General features: G+C 41.9%; 1 protein-coding gene across 3 annotated transcripts in view; it reads left to right on the top strand.

Moving 5' to 3' along the window:
* Positions 1-16,669, top strand: part of REPS2 (RALBP1 associated Eps domain containing 2) — a 216,437-nt gene that overhangs the window by 191,448 nt on the left and 8,320 nt on the right. For all 3 annotated transcript variants that reach the window (XM_075852974.1, XM_075852973.1, XM_075852975.1), the window contains 3 exons: positions 3,757-3,818; positions 7,421-7,501; positions 14,507-14,584. In XM_075852974.1, coding sequence (XP_075709089.1) covers positions 3,757-3,818; positions 7,421-7,501; positions 14,507-14,584 — 221 coding nt within the window. The remainder of the gene's footprint in view (positions 1-3,756; positions 3,819-7,420; positions 7,502-14,506; positions 14,585-16,669) is intronic.

The raw sequence follows: 16,669 nt of genomic DNA, 5'->3' as shown, positions 1-16,669 counted from the left end.
ACTACGTCGTACAAAAAATAAAAGCGTTATGAGCGTCGGGATGCAAAGAGGGAAATGTAAAAAAAATTGCTCTGTCCTGAAGGCTAAAATTGGCCGTGTCCTTAAAGAGGCTCTGTCACCAGATTTTGCAACCCCTATCTGCTATTGCAGCAGATAGGCGCTGCAATGTAGATTACAGTAACGTTTTTATTTTTCAAAAACGAGCATTTTTGGCCAAGTTATGACCATTTTTGTAGTTATGCAAATGAGGCTTGCAAAAGTCCAAGTGGGTGTGTTTAAAAGTAAAAGTCCAACTGGGCGTGTATTATGTGCGTACATCGGGGCGTTTTTAATACTTTTACTAGCTGGGCGCTCTGATGAGAAGTATCATCCACTTCTCTTCAGAACGCCCAGCTTCTGGCAGTGCAGATCTGTGACGTCACTCACAGGTCCTGCGTCGTGTCGGACACATCGGCACCAGAGGCTACAGTTGATTCTGCAGCAGCATCAGCGTTTGCAGGTAAGTAGCTACATCGACTTACCTGCTAACGCCGATGCTGCTGCAGAATCATCTGTAGCCTCTGGTGCCGATGTGTCCTCGCTCGTCTGACACGATGCAGGACCTGTGAGTGACGTCACAGCGTGATCTGGCAGAAGCTGGGCGTTCTGAAGAGAAGTGGATGATACTTCTCGTCAGAGCACCCAGCTAGTAAAAGTATTAAAAACGCCCCGATGTACGCACATAATACACGCCCACTTGGACTTTTACTTTTAAACACACCCACTTGGACTTTTGCAAGCCTCATTTGCATAACTACAAAATTGGTCATAACTTGGCCAAAAATGCTCGTTTTTTAAAAATAAAAACGTTACTGTAATCTACATTGCAGCGCCTATCTGCTGCAATAGCAGATAGGGGTTGCAAAATCTGGTGACAGAGCCTCTTTAAGGGGTTAAGACAAAACTTAAGGCAGAAAGACCCACAAACAAGCAAAAACGGAAAACAGCTGCAGTAAAGGCCTAACAAAGAATCACAAAGGAGGAAACCCAGCGTTTGGTGATGTCCATGGGTTCCAGACTTCAGGCAGTCATTGCCTGCAAAGGATTCTCTACAAAGTATTAAAAAAAAAAATATTTATGGTAATGGTAATTTGTACAATTACTTTTGAGCCCCTGAAATGAGGAGGCTGTGTAGAAAAATGGCTGCAATTCCTAAACATTTCACAGGATATTTTTGTTCAACCCCTTGAATTAAACCTGAATGTCTACACTTCAATTGCATCTCAGTTGTTTCATTTCAAATCTAATGTGGTGGCAGCAGAGCCCAAATCAAGATTGTGTCACTGTCCAAATAATTCTGTCTTTTTATACTTCTTCTTGTGCTTCTGTTAGTTCTCAAGGATACAAAGATACAGAATGATAATTTGGAAGTTCGGGGTTGTCCCCTAAAATCTGCTACTTAAACTTCGGACTTAGCAGGAGGCAAACATTTATTAGTCTGATTCTCCTTTTGCCTGAATGCACATAGGCACATTATGGCTCCGTACAACCTCGGAACTGTACGGAGCCGTAATATGGTGACATAGACATCTTTGGGGTCCTACTATAACTCTGTATGTATCACGACTGTGGGGTATGTGGACCCACTGGGCCGCTCCGCCGTAGCGGAGTAGCAGCTGGTCTAACAGAAAATCTATGACAGACACTAGGGCGAGAGTACTTGGGTAGCTGGCTTGTGCCAGACTATAGAAATATGGCCTGTACCAGACCATTGGAAACTGGCTTGTGCCAGACTTTTGGAAGCAGGCTTGTGCTAGATAACTGGACTTGAACACTGAAGTCGTCCCAGACCCTTGATTTGACACGGACACTGGACTTGAACACGGAAGTCGTCTTGGACACTTGACTTGACATGGACACTTGACTTGGTACAGACACTGGACACTTGACTTGGCAGGGACACTGGATGCTTGACTTAGCACGGACACTGAAGTGGTGACAAACAGAGGACTTGACACCGAACATGGTCACTGGATTTAGGATATGGGATACAGGATAATGCTTTGGAACCTTTGCAGCCCAACACAGGGTTAGACACAACATTGCTCAGGCAATTTGAAAGTGAACAGGGTTCCTTTTATACTGGGATTGGTTAGGGATGAATTTCCTGGTACGCGCGCTGGCCCATTAAGAAAATTTTCCAGGAATAGCTGTAGGTTGAAAGATTCCGGACCCTCATGTTCCCAGATAGGGTTCACCTATGCCAGAGCTTTGCCAGAGAGGAGGGAGACAATAAAGGCAACTTCGGTCAGATCAAGGGGAAGAGATGTGCGTGAAACTGGAAGTGGATCTTGCACTGGTTGAAAATGCTGCTACAGGTTGTTGCATTTTCATTGTAATGAGGAGGAAGTGGCAAGAAATTCCAGGCCCAGCACTGACTGGAGTGCTGGTGGGCAGTGGAGTAGTTGGGGCAGCAACTGAAGCAAGATCCAAGCGTGTGGCAATAGCATTGACCGTTTGCAGAAGCTGATCCTGGCGTGCTCGGAGATCTCGGATCTCTGATTGCATTGCTTGGACCGGCGTCTTGGATTGACCAGCAGTATCCATGGCCTTTTCAAACTGTCACGACTGTGAGGTATGTGGACCCCCTGAGCCGCTCTGCTGTAGCGGAGTAGCAGCTGGTCAAATGGAAAGTCTATGACAGACACTAGGACGAGAGTACCTGGGTAGCTGACTTGTACCGGACTATTGGAAGCTGCCTTGTGCCGGACTATCAGAAGCAGGCTTGTGCCAGACTATCGGAAGCTGGCTTGTATCGGACTATCGGAAGCAGGCTTGCGCCGGACTATCGGAAGCAGGCTTGTGCTGGATAACCGGACTTGAACACTGAAGTCGTCTCGGACACTTGACTTGACATGGATACTGGACTTGAAAACTGAAGTAATCTCGGACACTTTACTTGACATGGACACTTGACTTGGCACGGACACCGGACACTTAACTAAGCACGAACACTGAAGTCGTCACAGACACGGGACTTAACACTGAACATGGACACTGGATATAGGATAATGCTTGGGAACCTTTGCAGACCAACACATGGTTAGACACAACATTGCTCAGGCAAAACGCGTGTTCATCCCCGGTCTTAAAGGGCCAGTTCGCGCACCCTACGGGCATCGGCCGGAGGAGAGAGCAGTGTGTGCTGGCATCTCAGGGAAAGGGGAAGGAGATGCCGGCAAGGCTTCAGAGTCCTGTGGTCATGCCTGTCTGTGAGTGGAGAACGCCGGCGGTGGGCTTTACAGCATGCCTCCAATTTCTAATTGAGGAATGCATAGTTTGTTTTTTTTCTGTCAGAATTTTTTTGGGTGTCAAACACTTTTGGATGCCATATTATAGAGCTATTCTCTGCTGAAGCATTTCATCTAGTGCAGAACATTTCTGTAACATGGCATTGTACAGAGCACCATATTGCAGCATAAAGGGTGCCTACGATGCCATAGAACAGAGTTGGAGAGCATTTGTGTGCCTCTGCAGGCTCTGCGCATACAGTTTTGCTTTGTGCATGAGGCCTACAGCTTGAGCATATCTTTATGTATTTCAGCAATTTACATTAACAGTAGTGTCATTTACCCGTGTTGTGTTAAATTGTAAGCTGTGTATAAAATAAGACCGTGCTGCATAATTTACATTGCTCCATCATTGTATAAATATATTTTGATTGATTACATTTGACTTCTGAAGATATTCCTAAATGCTTTTCTCTGGTTTACATAGCTCCTCGAGCTGGATGGATACCACCTCCACCTGCACTACCTCCAAGACCATGTGTATCACAGGTATTATAAAATAAATAATATAGTATAATTAAAAAATGAAGACAAGACTAATTATTATATGTACACACTAGCTAGTATGTATATATAGTAGACTAGTTTGTCTCATAATTCTGTTTCATACTTTTTACAGTAAAATGAGAGAGCTGTTTCCATGTCCTGTCGCCATTGTTTTTATCATATTTTTCTGATGACAGATTCTATGAGTTAGCTAATCTTCCTGGCTAATTGTTAAAAGTAGCTAACAATGCAATGGTCTGCAACCTGTGGCTCTCTACCTTTTAGCCAAAGGTTTAGGACAACAGCCCTAGAGGCATTTGAAATAAATTTCTTATCTTTTCTTTTGCTATGGAGCAGGAACAGGGTCACACTGGTCCACCAGGGGATCCCCCAGTGGGCCATGTCACTGTAACAATAATGGTCCAGCAGAAGATCCCATTTGTAGGTGACTTTGAAGCCAGTCGCTTACCACTAGGGCATATTTCTTATATGATAATTGGCAAATAACCTATTCGTCCTTATTGATGATATGTCGTGCGTGTGCAATGATAGCAACAAAGATAATGATGCAATTAATAGAGGACATGCACATATACTCTATAGATGGAGGATCATCTCCTCTGGTAGGCCCAATGGACCTCAGTCTGACACTGAGCAGGACAATTTCCCATTCATGTTGGAATTTTCCATTAAAGGGGTTGTCCCAGATTAAATGACTATGTGTTAATGCTTGTAATTTATAAATGTAAATACATTTGTAATATACTTACATTTTCCAAAGTGGCCCCGTTTCCAGATCCTGCCATGGGGTATTTGACTGGTGATGTCACTCTCTGCTCTGGCTCTGGCCGCTGTGTTGATCTTCAATTCTTTGCCGGGTATACGACACGTCACTTGTGACGTGCCGTGTATGGGCTGTTCTGCTGCACAGCCCCTAACGCGCATGCGCAGTCCCTGCTGTTCTCGTGGTCCCTAATGTTCTCGAGATAACAGCAGGGACCGTGCATGCGCGAAACAACAGAACAGCCCATACACAGCACGTCACAGAACATGTTGTATACCCGGAAAAGAATTGAAGATCAACACAGCGGCCAGAGAGTGACGTCACCCGTCAAGTACCCCACGGCAGGATCTGGAAACGGGGCCACTTTGGAAAATGTAAGTATATTACAAATGTATTTATATTTATAAATTACAAGCCTTAAAGAGGCTCTGTCACCACATTATAAGTGCCCTATCTCCTACATAAGGAGATGGGCACTATAATGTAGGTGACAGCAGTGCTTTTTATTTTAAAAAACCGATCTGTTTTCACCACTTTATTAGCGTTTTTAGATTTATGCTAATGAGTTGATTAATGCCCAAGTGGGCGTATTTTTACTTTAGACCAAGTGGGCGTTGTACAGGGGAGTGTATGACGCTGACCAATCAGCCTCATGCACTCCTCTCCATTCATTTACTCAGAGCATTGGGATCCTGCTAGATCCTTATGTGCTGTTTTATACTAACACATTAACAATACTGAAGTGTGGGATGTCTATTCACAATCTCTGCACTTCGTTACTGTTTCTATGGTAGTTACAGCAGAGGAAGCGTGATCTCGTTGTAACCTGTCATTTACAGAGAGATCTCGCGAGATCACGCTTCCTCTGCTGTAACTACCACAGAAAGAGTAACGAAGTGCAGAGATTGTGAATAGACATCCCGTGGAATGTCTATTCACTGTCTAAACACTTAAGTATTGTTAATGTGTTAGTATAAGACAGCACATAAGGATCTAGCAGGATCCCTATGCGCTGAGTAAATGAATGGAGAGGAGTGCATGAGGCTGATTGGTCAGCGTCATACACTCCCTTGTACAACGCCCACTTGGTCTAAAGTAAAAATACGCCCACTTGGGTATTAAGCAACTCATTAGCATAAATCTAAAATCGCTAATAAAGTGGTGAAAACAGATAGGTTTTTTTTTAATGAAAAGCACTGCTGTCACCTACATTATAGCGCCCATCTCCTTATGTAGGAGATAGGGCACTTAAAATGACTATGTGTTAAAGAGGCTCTGTCACCACATTATATCTCGGACAACCCCTTTAACTAAAGATTGTAGTTTTTGTTGTAATATTGTAACCATATTTAAATAAATACATACAATTGTAGCTATGTGTTTTAGTTTGTAAACAGAATTGGCAAATGCATATTTGAAATTCTGCTTTTATATACAAAGAATAGTTGTGTTACCATGGAGTAATGCAAGACATAACTACAATATAGAGAATGTATACAAAGCATCTATAAACACCAAGGTAATGAATAGAATATATAAAATCAATTCAAACACATCTTGTAAATAGAGTATAATAAAATGTTATGAAACTTTCTATAATCCTTATTGTTTTAAAATCTAATTTACACCGAGAGGCTGAGGACTCTACACACTAGTACGTGGTCGTTTTGCTACTGTTAGGAACCAGTTGTGCACAGCTATCCTCAAGTAATACATATAGCATTCAATGGAACATGCCACCATTTTTTTTTCTGTGTTGATTCATTCGGGTAGAGTCCTCATGCTACACATAGAGTCCCCATGAAATAGAATGGGACCCCTTTCACTAAAACTGAGCCATAATACGCACATTTGCATGAGGCCTCATACTGAGATTTACTACATTTGTATCCTGTGAGATTAAATCTGGATTCCAGGTTGATGCACTACACTGATACATAGTAACAAACTATTAGGACAGGAGAAATATTTGTGCTTCTGATTGCCTTGACTGGAAACAATTGTAGCAAACTCTGGATGCAAACAAGAATGTGCACATTCAGTCACAGCAAACAGAGGTTTAAAAAATGGTGATCAAATTAAACACAAGTAGGGAATTTATTAAGACAGTCTTAATCTAAAAAATACTGTAATAAGTGCACACACCTCTTAATGAATTAGACACATTTCTGGTCATCCGTCCGCCAGAAAGTAAAATCTACGCTAGCGTAGATTTACTCTATAATTCATAACAGTTTTTTGGCATAAGTTATAGTACATTTATCGGGCTGTGGTGGCTCCGCTCCACCTGCTAAGCCCTGCCTAAAAAATTGTGATTGTGACGTAGAAATGAAAGTCGCAAAATGTTTGCACATTTTTTGTGCAAAGTGCCACTTTCTATGCCAGAAAACTGGAGTAGATTGTTTAACACACACACGCTAAAGGACCTTTTACACTGGCCAATTAGCAGGCAAACGAGCGTTCATAGAACGTTCGTTCCCGATAATTGCCCAGGGCAATCATTGCATCGTTTTAAATGCATAAACTTTTATCGTTGTCGTCAGCACATCTACCTGTGTAAACAGGGAGATGTGCTGCCGACACAATAGAACTGTATGGGGGCGAGCAATCGTAGTAACAATCACTCGTCACCATACTAGCTCCTTGTAAAAGGAGCAAACGAGCCCCGATCAAAGAACTGTCTCTTTGATTGGCGCTCGTTTACACGGCCTGTGTGGGGCCGTGTAATACTACCTTAAGTTTATTAGGTAGTTACATAATCCAAGAGATAAAGATTTACTGTGATTGTGCCTCATAGAAATAATTGTATGTGTCTTGGCAGGTTTCTTATCCCAGCACTAACACTGATCAAAAGATACAAATTCAACATCCAAGTTTTGCAGACTTCAAGTCACATGAACAGGTATGAGGATAAACAAAAATGTTTTTTTTCTTTCTTTTCCAGGCTTCTGCTTTATTATTATTTCAGTTTCGCAAACCTCTGTTTAAAGCTTCTCTAAATTCCATTAAACTTTTCTTGGGTGATTTGCCAGTACTACTTTTTTTTTTTACCCTTGTGAGGAGACATGTCGCCTGGTCCGGACACATGGAAAATGCAATGTTTACAGTTTTTATATATTTAACCCCTTCAGGACCAAGCTCATTTTGGCCTTCAGGACCAGACCCATTTTTTCAAATCTGACATATTTCACTTTATGTGGTAATAACTCCGGAACGCTTTTACCTATCAAAGTGATTCTGAGATTGTTTTCTCGTGACACATTGGACTTTATGATAGTGGAAAAATGTGGTCGATAAATTCAATATTTACCAGTGAAAAACACCAAAATTTGGTGAAAAATTGCAAAAATTTGCATTTTTCTAAATGTAAATGTATCTGCTTGTAAGACAGGCAGTTATACCACACAAAATTGTTGCTAATTAACATCACCCATATGTCTACTTTATATTTGCATCGTTTTTTGAACATCCTTTTATTTTTCTAGGACGTTACAAGGCTTAGAACTTTAGCAGCAATTTCTCACATTTTCAAGAAAATTTCAAAAGGCTATTTTTACAGGGGCCAGTTCAGTTGTGAAGCGGCTTTTAGGGCCTTATATATTAGAAACCGCCAAAAAGTCAGCCCATTTTAAAATCTTCACCCCTCAAAGTATTCAAAACAGCATTTAGAAAGTTTCTTAACCCTTTAAACGTTTCACAGGAATTAAAGCAACGTAGAGGTGAAATTTTCAAATTTCATTTTTTTTTTGCAGAAATTCATTTTTATTCTATTTTTTTTGTAACACAGAAGTTTTTACCAGAGAAACGCAACTCAATATTTATTGCAGAGATTCTGCAGTTTTTAGAAATATCCCACATGTGGCCCTAGTGTGGTAATGGACTGAAGCACCGGCCTCAGAAGCAAAGGAGCACCCAGTGGATTTTGGGCCTCCTTTTTATTAGAAAATATTTTAGGCTCCATGTCAGGTTTCAAGGGCTCTTTCGGTGCCAAAACAGTGGAAATCCACCAAAAGTGACCCCATTTTGGAAACTACACCCCTTGAGGAAATTATCTAGGGGTATAGTGAGCATTTTGACCCCGCAGGTTTTTTGCAGAAATTATTGGAAGTAGGCCGTGAAAATAAAAATCGTCATTCTTTCAAAGATTATGTAGGTTTAGCTAATTTTTTCTAATTTCCACGAGGACTAAAGGAGAAAAAGCACCACAACATTTGTAAAGCAATTTCTCCCGAGTAAAACAATACCCCACATGTGGTTATAAACGGATGTTTGGACACACGGCGGAGCTTAGAAGGGAAAGAGCGCCATTTGGCTTTTGGAGCTCAAATTTAGCAGGAATGGTTTGTGGCAGCCATGTCGCATTTGCAAAGCCCCTGAGGTACCAAAACAGTGAAAACGCCAAAAAAGTGACTCCATTGAGAAAACTACACCCCTTGAGGAATCCATCTAGGGGTGTAGTGAGCATTTTGCCCCCACAGGTGTTTCATAGATTTTATTAGAATTGGGCAGTGAAAATAAAAAAAATCCTTTTTCTTCAATAAGACGTAGCTTTAGCTCCAAATTTTTAATTTTCTCAACAAATAAAGGAAAAAAAGAACCCCAACGCTTGTAAAGCAACTTCTCTGGAGTACGGCAATACCCCACACGTGGTCGTAAAATGCTGTTTGGGCACACGGCAGGGCTCAGAAGGGAAGGAGCGCCATTTGCTTTTGGTGTACAGATTTTGCTGCATTTGGTTTCTGGTCGCTATGTTGCATTTGCAAAGTCCCTGTGGGACCAAAACAGTGGATCCCCCCCAGAAGTGACCCCATTTTGGAAACAACACCCTCAAGGTACACCCTAGGGGTGTAGTGAGCATGTTAACCCCACAGGTGTTTTGCAGAAATTCGTGTGCACACGATGTGGGAGAATGAAAATGGGAATTTTTCCTTGGATACGCCAATATGTGGTGCCCGGCTTGTGCCACCATAACAAGACAGCTCTCAATTATTATGCGGTGTTTCCCTGTTTTAGAATCACCCTACATGTGGCCCTAATCTTTTGCCTGGACATTCGACAGGGCTCAGGAGTGAAAGAGTACCATGTAAAATTGAGGCCTAATTTGGCGACTTATAAAGTATTGGTTCACAATTGCAGAGGCTTTGATGTGAAATAATAAAAGAAACCCCTGAGAAGTGACCCCATTTTGGAAACTGCACCCCTCAAGGCATTTATAAAGAGGTGTAGTGACCATTTTCACCCCACGTGTCTTTTCCATAAATGATTGCGCTGCGGAAGGTACAAATTAAATAGTTTCCCTAGATATGCCAATTCAGTGTCAAATATCATGCCCAGCTTGTGCCACTTTTTTTTTTATATACACCGTTCACCGTACGTTATAAACTACATGTTACCTTTATTCTGCGGGTCAGTACGATTCCGGCGATACCAAATTTATAGAACTTTTTTATAACTTTTTGCACAATAAAATTACTTTTGGAAAGAGAATGTATTTTTTCTGTCGCCAAGTTGTGAGAGCCATAACTTTTACATTTTTTCGTCGATGGAGCTGTATGAGGGCTTGTTTTTTTTGCGAGACGAGGTATAGATTTTATCGGTACCATTTTTAGATACATGCGACTTTTTGATCACTTTTTATTTCAATTTTTGGAAGACAGTGACCAAAAAAACAGTAATTATGGCAGTGTTTTTGAGGTTTTTTTTTACGGCGTTCACTGCGCTGGATAAATAACATAATATTTTTATAGTTCAGGTCGTTACGATCGCTGCGATACCAAATATGTATGGCTTTATTATTTTTTTCAATAATAAATGACTTATAAGGGAAAAAGGGCGATTGTGTTTTGTGTTATTATTTGAAACTTTTATTGTATGTTTTCCAACTTTTATTTTTACTTTTTTTACACTTTTTTTTACACTTTTCTTTAGTCCCACTAGGGGACTTGAATGTCCAACTATTTGTTTGATGTTCTAATACATTGCACTACCTATGTAGTGCAATGTATTGGAACTGTCAGTTGTTCACTGACAGCAAGCCGATCAGGCTCCGCCTCTAGGCGGGGCCTAATCAGCTTACGTAATGGCAGACAGGAGTCCATTGTTAGGGCTCCTGTTGCCATGGTAGCAGTCGCCAGCCTTGCCATCGCATGGCAAGGCTGCCGATTTTCTACAAACCTCTAGGATGCAGCGATCACAATGGATCGCTGCATCGAAGGGGTTAATGCCAGGAATCGGAGCTAGCTCCGGTTCCTGGCGATAGATCGGGGTGTCCGCTGTAACATACAGCGGACACCCACTGCTGATGACGCCGGCTCAGCTTCTGAGCCGGAAGCTGAGCCGGCGCCATCTTGCCGATGTTACCGGAAGCCTCCTGGGCCCCGCCGACGACGGGGCATAGGAGGATTCCGTTACAGGCTGATCGGGAGGTAAGCATTAGCCCTCCGATCGCCTTTGCAGCCACCGGCAACCCAGCGATCACGTTGCTGGGGTGCCGGTGGCTATAAACTCCTCACATGCTGCGATCTCTATTGAACGCAGCATGTGAGGGGTTAATCGGTCGGATCGGAGGCTAGCTCCGGTCCTGGCCGATACCTTAGGGTGCCAGCTGTAACATACAGCTGTCACCCGGTGGTGATGTCGCTGGCTCAGCTCCTGAGCCAGCTTCATCTCCATGACGTATATTTACGTGAAAAGGCGGTAAGCCACCGATTTTAATGACGTTTATATACGTGATCCGGCGGGAAGGGGTTAAATCTATTTACTAAGGTTATTTATATAATCTATAAAACTGTAGTGATTTTTGTCACATTTTCTCTGAATAGAATGCATTTTTTTTATTTAAATGGAAGGCAAAGATTCCACTAGGTGGCACTTAAGGACATCTGAAGCACAGTCATCGCTAGGTTTTATAAATAAAGCTTATTGAAATAAACACTCTGAACACACTCTTTGCTATGTGTTGTTTACATATGGCATGGGACAAGATATACAAATATGTTCCATATATATAGAACATGGACCTGACTTTTAACCAGTGAGCACATAGAGTGTTTGTTACAATAAGCTTTACATATAACAACCTGGAGAATCCATTTATCCAGTCTTAAATCATTTCCAAATTCGACAATTCCATAAAACTTAACTAATTTAGCATTTCCTCAGATACTTTCTGAAAAAGAACAAAGAGCACACCTACTGTCAATTACAATAATGTTCTGGAGAAAGTTAACACGCTCACTAACATCAGGAGTCCACTACCCAAACCGCTGACCATCATTTGACCAATCCAATCCTTTGTTTCCTGTGGAGATAAGTGCCGCCAGAGGTTTCTTAAAGAGATATTCCCATCATAGACATTTATAGCATATACATAAAGCTTGCTCAGCTGTTTACGTAACTCCCATAGAAATAAAGAAAGAAAGTGGAGCACTTGTATGGTTACCTTTCAGTTATTCTCTGCGTGGATGCAGTGTCTGCCCCGGCAGGCAGGTTGAGGGACCCCCATTATGAAGACAGGGTCTGGTCCCAGAGGTAGGACATGTACCTATCAGACATTTGTTGCATATCCTGTGGCTATGCCATAAATGTCCTTGATAAAAAATTCCCCTTTAAGTGCATTGTCAGCTTACGGTGTCAAATAAGTTTAGCACATTGATGTCTAAAAAGCCTACAGAACTTACTTAGGAATCCTTGAGTCAGTATTGGGCATAGATCTCTATGGAACAGCAATATAGCGAGGTGAGAGCAAAGGTGTAACTAGAGAGGGTGCCTGAAAGGCTCCTCCACCACATAAGATGAAAGCAGAATTATAAAGAGGCAATGCATAAGGTGTGATGTATCTAATAATAATTGTACAATAATATAGTACCCATAGACAGCTGTACTGCTATACAAATAAATACTTCACTCTTAGGCCCCATGCACACGACTGTGTCCGCAATCACGGCCCGCGATTGCGGGCACGGACGGCCGCCGACTGAAGCCGCATTTTCGGGCCGTGCTCCTATACAAAGTATGGGAGCACGGCCCGCAAAATGCAAAAGAACGGACATGTTCCATAATTTTCGGAACATTTCCACGGCACGGACACCCTTCCGTAGCGCTACGGAAAGGTGTCCGCGTTCAATGGAAGTGAATGTGTCCGTTTTTGCGGACCGCAATTGCGGTCCGCAAAAACAGAGGTTTTTTACGGTCGTTTGCATGGGGCCTTAGGGCTCATGCACACGACCGCAGCTGTGTGCATGGCCGTGATTTTCGGGTCGGCCGGCTGCGGACTGTCAGCCGCGAGCCGCCCGCAAATCGCGGGACATGCACATGGCCGCGGCCATTATTTTCAATGAGCCCGGACTGCAGAACACGGCCGTAATAAGACATGTCCGTTCTTTCTGCGGTGCGGGCTCCCGGACCATGCACGGACCGTAAAAACTACGGTCGTGTGCATGGCCCCATAGAAATGAATGGGGCCGCAATTCTCCCGTGGATTTTCGGGGGAATTGCGGCCGCAAAAACACGTTAGTTTGAATGGGGCCTTACAAAATACATAGATCCTGCATAGTGTAAACTCAATTCATACAATGGCATGTGATGGTTAGGCGGTAGGCCCTGGTGCATGCATTGTGGCCCACGGTTACACCCTGGATGCAGAAGAAGTGAAGAAATGCTCATTGCATTAGTACAAGCTTTATATGAACCATGTTGTTATTGGCAAGTGGTGCTGACCAGGCCTTCAAGATGGCACCAGGCAAGAAAGTCCATATAGTACTAACAGGTTGGCACCTTTGATAGTCCTCTGCTTAAATCTAAAGCTCCACACAGCAACATTGTGTGAAATTCTACATTTAAGAAACATCCAGTTTCACTCTTTTTGTCACCTTCAAACCTTCATGTTTTTTCTACCCCAGACTCACCAAAAAAGAATCTGGTGTGTTTTCTATTATCCTTACGTGGAAAAAATGCGCACATCATGTTTGGGTTTTGCTGCTGTAGTTGCTATTTAACTTTAGGCTAACTAGGGGGCAGCATTTAGTTATTTTAGAAAGCAGACAAAGCTTTGCAATGTCATTTCTTAGCAGTTCAGATCCAGGTAAAGGTTCCAGTTAAAGGTATGGCGTCTACGGATGTAGCAGGAATGAAAGATGCCATTTACTTAGCAGAGAAACATATTCTTTTGGACCTTCAGTGAACTGCAAGCTTGTCAGGTGTAGCAGAGGCAGACTCTCCGTATCTTTGTCAGCAGTCTTTGATAGCTATACACCAAAAAGTTAAAAGCTTTTTAGTGTTGCTTGAGCTCTCTGTGGGTTTCTAAAGGTAGCAGCTTTGCGTTTTCAGTCTCCCATCAGACAAGGAACCTGTATACTTGTGTCGGCAAACGTTCTAAACTTTGGGTAGACACTGACCATGTGCCAAGACTATATGCAGCTTTTATAATGTGTTTTATTGGTAATTTTTATAATTATTACAGGGACTTAGATCATAGTCAACCTAATTTAGTCTTCCACCCACACTTATTACTGAGTTAGGTCTCATGCATATGGCACATAGAGGTACAGTAGGGCCCCATAAAAGTCTGTGGGTGCCATATCACAGCTCCGCAAAACGGTGAGCTTGTACGGAGCCATAAATGGCCATGTACATTAGACCTAACATTGTGAGGATTTGGCTGTCTGCAGCAATAGATGTTTTAAGGTGGCTACATGCCCCCTTCTTCTACCATTACACATGGCACACAAGATATTTACAGACAGTAGTGCAGAAACTCATAGAATCCAAAAGCATTTTGTGTAAAAATCTCCAGTATTATAATAAAAGCATTCACCACATGAGCATATCTGTTTCTCTTATGTTTTTTTTTTCCAAGCTCACCTTCCAGTCATTCTGTCTTCTAAGGTATATAATATCTGTTTTACAGCATGAACGAGGAGCAGAGATTGAATTACAGACTAATAAAATTTTGCCACAGACAGAAGAAAGCAGTCCAGCCAAAAAGGTAAATCAGACTTTGTGTCATCCGTCACTCCCAAATTTATCGCCAATATCCTTTACACTTTATAAACCAGCATACATTACTGGTTTATAAAGCACGAGAAGGGGTTCATTGCAGGATTTCATATGCAGATGTTTTACATTTACTTATGCAGCAAAATTCTGAAACTTCATTTTGCTTCGAACAAGCCAAACTGATTGTGAGATTCTTATTTTATTTATTTCATCATAACAGTTTTAATTAAAAAAAAAAATTCATGTTGTACATCAAGGGTAAAATGTAACAGAAGACAGAACATATTATAAGAATAGAGATAATATGGAGATAGGGGGTCCCTAATGACATCATAAAATTGTGGGTATAAATCAGAGATGGCAAATCACAATATCTATCGCCAATATAAATCAGCCCAAAAAATGGCAAGTCTGAATAGTGCAGTGGAAACAGAGTGAGGTACGAGGCGCTATCCTTGACCCAAACCAAGAGCTGGCTGACAGATTTGTTTTTTATATTTTCGTGCCAGATGCAGCAAATGTTTAATTATTATGTTCTTCCTTCTAAGTGCACTTCCATAGTGTTGAATGAATACATTATAATTTCACATGAACTACAGTATAAGGCCTTATTCACACGAACGTATAATACGTCCGTGCTACGCGCGTCGCACGGACCTATGTTACTGAATGGGGCCGTTCAGACTGTCAGTGAATTTCATGCAGCGTATGTCCTATATTTGGCCGTGTTTCGCTCTGCACGCACCCATTGAAGTCTATGAGTGCGTTCAAATCTCGCTCGGCACATGAAAGCACTTCCGGGTGCCGCGCGTGATTCGCGCAACAGCAGTAAAAACAATGAATGAAAACGGAAAACCACCACGTGCTTTTCTGTTTGTAAACATAAAACCAGAGCGTCATCATGATGCCGGCCGCGCACCATATGCTGATGACACACGGACCTTTTGCGCGCGCAAAACGCAGCGTTTTTTGCGCGCGCAAAATGGACACGTCCGTGTGAATAAGGCCTAATGGACATCATTCTATACCATATGCTATCTTATATATCATTGTATTTAGGGGCGCAGAACAAGCTCTTTTGGTGCCCAAGGCAAAGCAAGCAGAATTCCCACCATGAGTGTCAACCGTGGTGTACACCAATCAGTGCCAGTCACGGTGCCACCATGAATGCAGCTCAGTGCACCCATGAGTAGTAGCCAAAGTGCCCCCAAAAGTGCCAGCCTTAATGCCCTGTGAGTAACATCCACGGTCACCTGTTGCAGATACTGACAGACAGACAACCAGAGGCCGCTCACATGTAACTTTTTCCCTCTCCTGCTAGTATTTTCCTATTAGTCTATATAATATAATATATATGTAGTGTGTTGTGCATTGGGGATTACTGGTTATCTTTTCGATGGTGACAGCTGCATTCATTCCTTGGTTTATGGCGTTGGACCAGTGCTACTATATAGGATAATCTAATAGTGGAGCTGAGGTGAACATTTTTCTAAATTATTATTATTATTGATTCTGTTTAAAGCTGGGCCCTGTCTACTTATTTAGATAGAGAGGAGACATAAATGAACATATCTCTATATTCAGTTTCAAAGGGTTCATGGTCATTTGATATATTGTCCTTGGGGATGCCCTCCATGACATTGATCACTTTGTTCATAATGAAGCATGTGACAGAGGTGTTCTCACTTGGCCTGAGAATATCATACTCATTGGACACACTATTGAATTTCACAAATAATTCAGATTCCCCAAATATCTTCCTGCAGGTCTTCCACAAGCCATTTCTTACAGTTTATGTAAATGTTTTTCTTGAAATTCATGTCATTAATTCTAGTGTGAGACTGCATGAAGTGAGGACTTGAAGTTGTTACTATCAAAGTTTTATGAGCTACTGCAAAACGCATTTCATATGGTATTTGACAATAATAACTTTTGTGGTTAAATCTATAGCTAATTGTATGTATATATATATATATATCTATATATATATATATATATATATATATATTGTTAGGGATCTGCCAGGTACTACATCTAGGTATACTCCTGGGATTAATCAATCCACACCTGAGGC

The sequence above is a fragment of the Rhinoderma darwinii genome, chromosome 2 (assembly GCF_050947455.1).
Source record: "Rhinoderma darwinii isolate aRhiDar2 chromosome 2, aRhiDar2.hap1, whole genome shotgun sequence".
NCBI classification, from domain to species: domain Eukaryota; kingdom Metazoa; phylum Chordata; class Amphibia; order Anura; family Rhinodermatidae; genus Rhinoderma; species Rhinoderma darwinii.
Note: the sequence above shows the minus strand (reverse complement) of the source record. Positions and strands in the feature narration are given on the sequence as shown.